Below are 10,352 nucleotides of genomic sequence, written 5' to 3'. Positions count from 1 at the left end.
TGTTCTCAAGGAGCAGCCATTCTTTCAACCAGCAGAATGCTGCTGATTCATAATACAGTTTAAAGTCTGGCAGGGCAAATCCACCTCTTCCTTTGCATCAGTTAATATCTTAAATTTTATTCTGGGCTTCTTGCCCTGCCAGACAAATCTAGAAATATCTTTCTGCCGCTTCTTGAAACAGTCCATTTTGTCCAAAATCTGTAATGATTGAAACAGAAACAACATTTTTGGCAATACATTCATCTTTATAACAGCAATTCGGCCTAACAAGGAAAGCTTCAAATTTGACCATATTTCTAGATCTTTTTTCACTTCTGACCAACATTTCTCATAATTATCTTTAAATAAGTTCAAGTTTTTAGCAGTCATGACCTTGGGCTAGTCTCTAGCTCTCAGCCCAACCACAGGGTTGGTGTGAAAATAACATGAGTGCTTAAACTGCCTTTCAACAACCCCCCCCACCTCCCATGAGATTGCATCCCAAGTCTCCTAGATACCACATACTGATTTCTCCTATAAAATTCATGCCAGAAGGTTTCACAAAGACCATAGGTATCCACAGTTACCATGAGAAGAAAATAATTCATGCTTCGCTTCATGAATTCTCCTTCTCAGCCAGTTATTTAGAAAGAAGTACCTTAGTGAATGTCTCTTGATAGAGCCTGAAGGCATCATCTCAGGCAGGTAGATGCTGGGGTTGTGATGCTGCAAGGGCCTCATTGAAGCATATGGTACATGTATGTCCACTGATATATTCCTTTTGGTCTGAAGTTGTTGTCCAACTTAATATTTTTGATATTTTTAGATATTCTGGTACTTTTAAACTATATTCCCATAGTATGGGGGTTAGTAGCAGGACAATACAAATGGATGGTATGCTCCCTCATGGCTGCCAGAAGACATACTTTGAGTCTGGAAAGTTAAATGCCCACTGTCTGTTACACAATGGTCTGGGGACCTTGTTAGTATAATTGTTTAATTGACACTGAAATGGCTAAATGTGTATTGCTGAAAAGGTTTAACATGGAGAAATTCCACTGTGATATTCTAAGGCAGTGGTTCTCAACCTGTGGGTCCCCAGATGTTGTTGGACTACAACTCCCATCATCCTTGAACTCTGGCCTTGCTAGCTAGGGGTGATGGGAGTTGTAGCTCAACATCTGGGGACTCACAAGTTGAGAAAGGCTGTTCTAAGGGAAACTGAGTTTTAACTGAGTTGATCATTAACTATTGTTGTTTTCTGCTAGCTAACGTGTGAGTGTTTAACCTTAGCTCACATGAGAAGGGAGCTGCCTTCGTGTTTTTTCTTTGCAGGCTCTGTGGAAGTAAGAATGCTTATAGGTGTTGTCAGCGCTGCCCAAGGTCCCAGCTCACACAAGACCAACGCTGCTTTTTTCTTTAGTATAAAAGTCTTTATTGAAGTTCAGTTTCACTTCCACACGCGCAGTGTGCAACGCTACGTCTGTACCTTAGACCGCCGAAGCTCCATCTGAATCTCCTCCCCCCTGACACCAGTTTAAGATTCTAGCCTTACTCCACCTCTTCCTCTGTTCCTTCCTTCTCTGGGTCCACCTGCTAGTTGGAGTCTCAGCCCTCCTAGACTCCTCTGACGCTGAGTCCCCTGACTCTTCCCCCTCCCTCCTTCGGGCTTTTGGACCTGGCTCCCAATCCGGGTCTTCTGCTGTCCGCGCTCCTGCACATTTGAACTTGGCGCGCGCGCGCAGCCTCCCACTTTCCTTCTGACCGTTACACTTGTGTCACTGCTCCCTCCTTCGGGGAGGCTAGCTGGACCTGGCCTTCCCTCCGTTTCCCCACTTTCCGATGGGGGCGTGGTTCTCCCTGACTCATCTTCTCTCCCCGCTGGAGGAGAGGCTGGTCCTGACTCATGTGACTCTTCCCTCCCACTGCGCTCTGGTGGGGGAACTGGTCCTGATCCTCCGCTGCTCCCTTGGGAGTCTCCGCTGGCCCCTTGCTTCTGGAGCGTCCCCCCTGGGACCCCCCTTGCCCTTACCATAGGCGCCCCCTTCTGGGAATCTTCTGATTCGCTGGAGAAGCTCATGGAATCTCTCGGGTCACTGTCATATTCCCCTACGCTCCCCTCGGATTCCTCTCCTCCGCTCTCTATTTGCTCTCTCCCCTGTGCTTCTGCTCCTGAGCCTCTGACAGGTGTGTTTGGGGGATTTCATATTTTCTAAGATGCTGGGGCTATGCTTTGGACTGGCACATGTCTTGTGGAACTGTTTGGATGTATCATTTACTGCTTTTGTCATGTTTTGAAGAAAGTTCTGCAAGTAAAGTTTTAATTAAACTTATTGACCTTGACAATGTTTTATTTCCAAAAAGGAGTCAATTTTCATGCATCCAGTCGCTTCAAACTGTGCAATATTAATATCTGCAATAGACCTCACCATCCTTGCTAAAAACAGCCTATCTCAAAGAAACACATTGCTAAAAAAGAATCCACCTTGTAAAGCTGTTTATTCAGCAGGAAAGGGTGGGGTGTGGATGAAGCAGTGGTCAGATTGCAGAGTGGGGAACGCCTGAAGTGGGAGAAGGGAGTGAGAGATCTGATCAGCAGCAGTGATTTCTGAATCAGTGGGACTTCTGCAGTGGGGTGGAGGTTAAGCCTTGGCTGCTGGTGAATTGGGTCCACTTCAGGCACTGCAAAACAAAAGGCAGGATGGTATGTGGAAAAAGGCATTGAACTCTGCAACTGGCACTATATCAAAATTTTGTCCCAACTACTATCTCTTCATCTTTTTCTTCTTGGATTGTCCATTGACAAACCTTCTTCACAGCAACCAACAGATGGCAGATCTGCTCAGAAAAGCCCTGCAGCAGGGCTGGTCAATGTCTGGACTTCCAGATGCAGCTCTTGATCTACAACACCCATCAGCCCCAGCCAGCATGGCCAAGGCTTCCCCACACTTGCCCTGGTGTGATGCCAGCAAAATTCAGGGCCCTGTTTCCTTGGGGCAGCTGTTGGCAGGCCCTTCTTGTGGGGCTTGGTTTGCCATTGCTCCCACACATAGATGCACTCCTCACCTCCCTCCCCTTGACAACCTTGGAAGAGAAAAGCCCACATCTGTCTGTAAACAAGCTTCTGGACTTGTCTGAGGATTCCTTGGGCTTCCACATGATTGTTGAATGACAGTCACTTTGTGCCCAGGAAAAAAGATTGGCTGCAAACAGGAGTGGGAAACTCTCCTGAGGTTTCTTGGTCTTTGATGCTTGTCGCCATCACCCCTGGCCATTGACCATGTTTGCTGAGGCTGATGGGAGTTGTAGCCCAACTGCATCTAGGCAGCTGCTGATGTTTCCCATCCCCACAACAGACCACGAGAGCCTCCAGTGCCTGGTATCTGAGTGTTGTCCTGTCTCTCTACACCCAGATAGCTTGATTCCAGGTAGTCTAAATCACCATTGGACACTGGCTGCCCATTACTACATTACCAAAGGGGGGAGTAACTCTCTACCCTCCAGCTTCCAGTTTTCCAGATGTAGCAAACACCCCCTCTTTAGTCAGACTTATCACTCACCTGAGGAGCTTGTAGCAAACATCTGCAATGCAAAAAAGGGAAAGAAGTTCATGAATATTAGAACATAGAAGTGTGACTTTAGGAAATCCAATTGTCAAGCAAGCATGGGGGGCCTTAATGGTCAGGATTGACTCCCACTAGGCAAAACAAGTAGGTTGTTTTTATGTCTAGTAGTATGGCTTATACCCAATGGATATGCTAGCTTGGAAAATCTCACTTGGCCCATTCCTTTGCTGCCATTTCACTCACAACCCAACCTCTGGATCAATTTGTGGGAATCAGTGTTATCCTCGCAATGAGCAGTGTTTTTTTTCTGGGGGCACTCAAGGGTATGCAGCACCGGTACCTTTTTCTTTCAAATGTTAAAAGTGTGAGATTACTGTAGCAACTTCATGGTGAGTACCAGCATCATGCTAAACCAGACAGGCTGAAAGGAAAACAAATCACAAATGCTATACTCACCAGACTTGGGGAGGATTACCATCAGGTCGTCTGTGAGCCCCACCTTGTGGTAATGCTCCTTGAACTTCTCCAGCACTTCATTGCTGATGTCTTGAGTGCGGGCTGCATCCAGAGGAGGTCAGAATTAGACTCTGTTTCAGGTGGTGAGCAATAACTTCACCAACCTCCAGTTTGTGGGCAGGGCAGGGTAGAGTCTTGAGAGGCTGCCATGTGGAGGGAACACCCTAAGGGGGTTCCAGTCTGTGGGCTGAGGCTGGAGGTAGCGAGGAGGAGGAACTTTCAGAAGCGGTTTGAATGAGGGGTTGCACCTCATGGCCTGGACACTTGCCCCACTTTCGCATGACATGCGCTGGGCCCCCTCAGTCTTGGGAGCAACTTGGCACTTCTGTTTTCATGGCCTTCCCTCCATCAACTTTTAGACTCTAAACTTATTGGGGCAAAGGCCTGGCCTCTTAAGCTATATAAAGTGCCTCTTGCCGGCTGATGCTGCTGTACATATAACAAAACATCTGTCTCATCCCACCTTAAAACTAGTGGTCCAGTCAAACCATTTAACAACCTTCTCCCTCCTTGCAAGGAATCCTGGGACTCTTGTTGTATGGGAGTCATTGAGTCCCCTGCATCCTCCACCAATTACCAGGATTCCAGATAATTTAAAGTGTCATAAAATGGATGCTACTTTTTATTTTGGTGATGGAGCCTGTCCATTATGAAGTGTAAGGCAGCTGGAGGGGAGGAGGGTAGCAGCAGCAGCAGCAGCAGCAGCAGCAGCGAAGTATCAGAGGGGAGAGCTATGCCACATAGCCTGCCCTGAAATTCTGCTGTCCCCATCACCAGTGCTAAAATAAGATTCAGCTGCCAGTATATGTGGGGGAGACGTGCCATCTTACCCTTCACTTCAGGCAGAAAATTGCCTCGTGCTGGCCCTGTTAAGTACTGTTTAGTACTGTACTGTATTATAATCTATTGTAGGGCAATGAGGGTTTGCTAGTTTTATCTACAACTCCCCCCCCCCCCGCCAATACCCTCCTGGCTTTAAAACCATGGAAGACAAGTGGCTGCGGAGTTAATCAGCACAGCACCAAGGACAAAGAGAAGAAAGCAACTCCTGATTTTCAGTGAGGGGTCCCGATCAGGGGATTCAGTCAGGGGGCTCTGCTTTTGCCTGGGATGCATCAGAGGGTGTGCAATCCCTTCATTCAAAGAAGCAGCCCCAACTTAGCAATGCCGCTCTGCCATCAATGGCTTAGGAAGTAAGATGGCGGCTCTTGCCACCTCCACCCTCCTCTCTCTTCCTCAAAGATGGGTCATTGGAGCACATACTGTACAACTGGACGGTGGTGCTGCTGGGCTCGTCTTCGATCTCCTTGAAGGTGTAGAGGAGGGCAAAGTTGGTGTAGTCGGTTTCCAGCACCCGCATATCTCTCTTGGCATTCTCTGAATGAAGGAGGAGATGGAACCCCGATTAGTTCTGGCCATGGAAGGAGGAACAGAATCTGTTCTTCTGTCCTTTCAACTTTTCCTTCCTCCCATCTTTCCAGAGCCAGATAATATTGATAATCACCCACCAAGCCACACTCTGAAGAGAAAGAGTTCTTTATTTCTGCTCTCCGGAGCAGCAGAAAGGCACTTGCGTGGTCAGTTCACAGCAAGCCCAAAGAAAGAGAAATTTCACACAGTATATATCCCCTCAAGGCACCCTCTCCCCCCTTCCCCAGGAATCCAGCCTCGTACGTTCATACACGTAAGTTGACATCCATGACCATAAACAGATGTTCCTGTACCGGTACTCTTATCTTGGGGTAAGGAGGTCACCCAGCTATAGGAGTTTCCCTTGAAGCCATCTCCATCTCCGGCCGTGGGGGCTGACAGACCCTGTCTTGCAGAGCCTGTGCGTCAGTGTGTCAGGATATTTACAACCTACAAGATAAGATAAACCCCAACTCTGCCGTCCCGTCTCAAATTCGGAACTGGCAAGGCCATCCATTAAGCGTCATGTACTGATAAAGGAGAGGGCTTTGTTTATACAGCTGGGCTCTTTTTATACATTGGCTCAAGTGCTCAAGTTAATGCATTTTAGCTAATGGAGAAGGGAAAATGGGGATTTTGGGGCCCATTTCAGACTGACTGCATAGTCAGGTTTTAGATTTGGGAAACCCATTCCTTCAAAGGATTCTTGACTTCTTCTAGAGTGTCCGCACCAATTTTCCTAGATGGGGGAGGAGGAAATGATCCAAGAACCACTAGCGTGAATGGCAAGCTCTTTTGCCAGTTAGGCTGCAGAGAAACCAGAATTTATTTGGCAATTGCTAGGAATTTTGAAAAAATGTGTGTGCAGTGTTCTTGCACCTAGCAGGCAAGGGAATATATATACCAAAACATGTGAGTTTCAACCTGCATTAAGAAGTACCCTGTATATGCTCAGGATCACTCTGTCTCAAGCCTTTTTATCAAAACCTTGGTTCTTTTAGAGAGAAAAAAAGCACTCTGCACTGACTCAGGGTCACACAGGAATTTTAAACACATAACCATTTGGCAGGTCAGTTTTGCAGAGTCCCACTGTCCCTGTTGCCACATTACTCATGTGTAGTTACCCACACAGGTAGCCCCTACTCAGAAAGAGGTCACGTGCCAGGCTTTCCTCTCACACAAGATGTGGTTGTGTCCTGGCTCTGGACCAAAATCCTGCAGAGGAAAAATCCTCAGGCAACTGCAGCTCTGAGAAGGAAATTAGTCCATGCCCTTGTCCATCTCATGGGGGTCCATTGACACTTCTTCCTCTCTCCCTGAGTAGACACCTTGGCCACCAGACTCTGATGGCTGGTCCACAGACTCCATGAGAAATCAAGAGAGTCCTCAGGAGAGATCCCTGCAGCTGAAAATCCTATTCCCACAAAGGAACCAAGGGTTGCAGCAGAAAGCTACAGTTCTTTCACTCACCCTCAAGGAGCAAGGCCTCTAGTCAATGACTAGCTAGTCCTGCTTGAAAAGTCTGTGGCCCTAAGACCTTGCTGAGGCAACATGGCTGTTTGACCTCAGGAGAAGGGGATCTCTCCATGGTCCTGACTTCCCTCCAAGATGCAGACTTTTGCCTGCCCTGGCCGTGCCTGGGAAACCCATTGATTGGTCCATCCCCCCATCTGAATCACGGCAGGCTGGGCGGGGGCCAGGAAAATGCAATTCTGGGGGCAAACCTTAATGCACAGCCCTGCTCCCCTCTCTCTACGCCCTAAAGCACTTGTGCCCTACCGTCATTTGTGAAGTGTGCAGGCTGGTCTGTCTTCTTAAAGTACATCTCTACCTTCTTGCACTCCTCAGGGCTGAAAAGAGAAATGAGGGAAAGAGACATACTGGGTTTAGAAATCACAGAATTATACAGTTGGAAGGGACCACAAGGGTCATCTAGTCCAACCCCCTGCAATGCAGGAATGTTTTGTCCAATGTGGGGCTCAGACCGACAACCCTGAGGTTAAGAGTCTCATGCTCTATCTACTAAGCTATCATTTGATTCTGTGCAGCTTTAAAGCCTCCACAAACTTTACAAAACAGTAAGTATACAGAGCTACTCTTACAAGGACCTATTTAATGTGACTAAGCAAGTGGGCCCAGATAGTAAAATCTGCCTGTTTTTTAATTTTTAATATTAGCAAGAGGCTGAGCCCTGCCCCCCCCCAAATATATAAAATCATAGAGTTGGAAGGGACCTTGAGGGTTATCTAGTCCAACCCCCTGCAATGCAGGAATGTTTTGTCCAATGTGGGGCTCGAACTCACGACCCTGAGATCAAAAGTCTCATGCTCTACCAACTGAGCTATTAGACTACGGAGGCTGCTTCCCCGTGGGGCATTTTCAGCAGAGGTGCTTTGTCTCATTCACCCATATTTTAATGCGGGTGAGGGGCACACTTGACATCGTGATCCCTTTCTCAGAGGGGAGAACAGGGAAAGGAGCATCATTGCCGTTGCTGACAATATGTTGAGCTAGGACTCTTCCTTCATATTGACCTGGGGAAGATTTAGCTGCCCAACATATTCACAGGCGTTTGGGGGCTACATGTTGCATCTGCCCCAGCCAGGAAGATCAATGGTCAGGGATGATGGGAACTGGAATCCAAAACACCCAGAAAGCCCTACACGGAGGAAAACTGCATTATGAGAGCCAGTGATAGTGTAGTAGTTGGTGCAACCACAAAGACCTAAGAGACCAGGGCTCTCACTGGGGGCCAGTTGTTGCCTCTCACCCTAACCTACCTCACATGGTCATTGTGAGGATTAGACGAGGAGGCAGAAGCATATACACCCCCATGAGCTCATCTTAGAAAAAGGTGGAATAGAAATGCAATGAAATAAACAAATAAATTATAACATTTGCAGCAGGTTTCATTTTATCATCCCACTTGTGTATTTTAATTAGCATCAGGTCACTTTTCCAGTATGTATAAGATTAGGAAAGTACTGATTAAATTAGTATTGGAACACTATAACACTTCAGTGTTGGTTTGTAGGAGGAGTGGGGTGGCCAGAGCATTAAATATCTCCTTATAGGGAAATGGTCCAAACCCATCCCAGCAAATTTTGATGAGAATTTGGCACATCTGTTCTGAAAGAGGGTGCCTCTCCTTGCTGGCTCTATGATCCAGCCATCGGGGATCACCAATCCATTGTAGTCTACATGGCAACACCCCCAAGGGAAACCAGAGTGCCTGGTCTAATGAAGAGGGAACATTTTCATCCTACCCCAGCGTTTTCAAAGGGTTTCACAGGGAGGGGGTATTTGGGAGGGGCATATTTCCTCCCCTGCAAAATGTGCCCTCCCTCCCCCATTCTTAATCATGTAAAGTGCTCCTAAGGCCAGCTAAGGGACTAGCAGTAGTTACTTACAAAGGGTAGCCAGTAAGTATTTTCATGTCACCGTTTGGAAGGGGTTTGACTAGAGCAGCAGATGTTGTCATGAGGCTCTTCATGCCCTGGAACACAGGGCAGTTTGACGATCCAGCCATGATGTGCCACATCCCTGAAAACTGGAGGAAACCATTCCAGTCAGACCAGAGGTCTCACCCCTCCACTCCACCATCCAGACGAGGCCAAATCTGGCATTTCCCACATTTCTGTGCATTTCAATTAACCTGCATTATTTGTGCCAAGGCTCAGAGTGGAGCACAGGAACCCCTCTAATGAAAAGAAGCCCATAATAAAAAGGAGAATAAATGCACACCCAGATTAAAACTCAGGAGCTGGACTGAAGTGTAGGTCAGCAATAAACCAACAACGGCGTCAGGGAAGCTGACTCTGGCAAGTGCATGAGGTGATGACAAGGCTTTCAAATTTGGCAACCAGATAGCATTATAAGATCAAAAGACAACAGAGAAAATGGCCAGGAACAAATCGAGTATAAATTTAGATGGTACTTGGTGGACTCCTGCTCCCATCATCCCCTTGCCACTGGCCTCTGGCTAGCTGGGACTGGTGGGAGTTCCTTCAGCACCAACTCCTGGAGGGCACTTGGTTGCAGAAGTGTGAGCAATTGGCTAGCTCTGGAAGCAAAGAAAGGGGTGCAACTTCCACACAGCAGTGACCGCACCCTTTCCCTACAGCTCAGTACCTTCTGAAGATCGAAGTCTGGTTGCATGGCAATGTCTGCCCGAACGCAGAATGAGCAAAGCAGGAGCATCAAAAGGCTGTGCATGGTGGACCTCATCCTGCGGGTGCCTCCTCTTGCTCCTTGCGTGCTGTCAATAGAAAAGCAGCTGGGCAGAGGAAGATGCCGTCTCCTTCGAAGGCGCCCAACTTTATACCTCTCCCCTTGGGTGTCACAGCAGCCAGGGCGCTCTGCAGCGCCTCCTCCCACGTCTTATGTAACACTTTGGCCAACTGTGGATCTGCTATCTTGGATAGGTGGTATTGGGTAACACCCTATTAAGTGATAATTGCTGGGCTGCAACTGGATACCAACCGGGGCAAAACCAGGCTTTATTTCACCTGAGTCAAAGACCCAGTTTGGCACACTCCCCATCCGTACTTGTGTACAGACGGGGCGGGGAGAGAAAGACTGGGAGCCTCAATGGCACCCCACTGGAGGCTTCAACTGGGCAAAAACCCTTGCTAGCTCCCCCGTAGCTACAGCTCTGAGTAAGCCCCTTCGCCTGACCCAACAACAAAAAGAAAAGAGAACAGGCAGGTTGGATGAAGGGGCGCTTCAAAATGACTCCCCATGATCCAAAAGATTGTTCGCAGTATACAAATATTCTGCCCTCGAGGGTATTCCCAACCAAGACCCCTTTTCCTGACTCTGCATGAGAGAATGTGCACTTCTGGTCCATTTGTTTGCATGGGCAGAAATGGGGAGCAATCC

The 10,352-nt window shown here is 47.8% G+C and overlaps 1 protein-coding gene and 1 non-coding gene across 2 annotated transcripts; both read right to left on the bottom strand.

The window, feature by feature from the left end:
• Positions 1-2,461: 2,461 nt before the first annotated feature.
• Positions 2,462-10,087, bottom strand: LOC128414865 (lipocalin-15-like). Its single transcript, XM_053390780.1, has 7 exons — positions 9,603-10,087; positions 8,882-9,021; positions 7,251-7,321; positions 5,325-5,438; positions 4,002-4,103; positions 3,540-3,561; positions 2,462-2,661 (listed from the first exon to the last, which is right to left on the bottom strand). Exons 1-7 carry the CDS (start codon positions 9,696-9,698, stop codon positions 2,655-2,657), a joined length of 552 nt encoding a protein of 183 aa, XP_053246755.1. The 5' UTR covers positions 9,699-10,087; the 3' UTR covers positions 2,462-2,654.
• Positions 7,750-7,821, bottom strand: TRNAK-UUU (transfer RNA lysine (anticodon UUU)). The gene has a single exon. It is a non-coding gene; the product is annotated as a tRNA-Lys (tRNA).
• Positions 10,088-10,352: the final 265 nt, after the last annotated feature.

Source organism: Podarcis raffonei, chromosome 5 (genome assembly GCF_027172205.1).
Source record: "Podarcis raffonei isolate rPodRaf1 chromosome 5, rPodRaf1.pri, whole genome shotgun sequence".
NCBI lineage: Eukaryota > Metazoa > Chordata > Lepidosauria > Squamata > Lacertidae > Podarcis > Podarcis raffonei.
The sequence above is the reverse complement of the archived record's forward strand: the minus strand, read 5'-3'. Positions and strand labels throughout refer to the sequence as shown.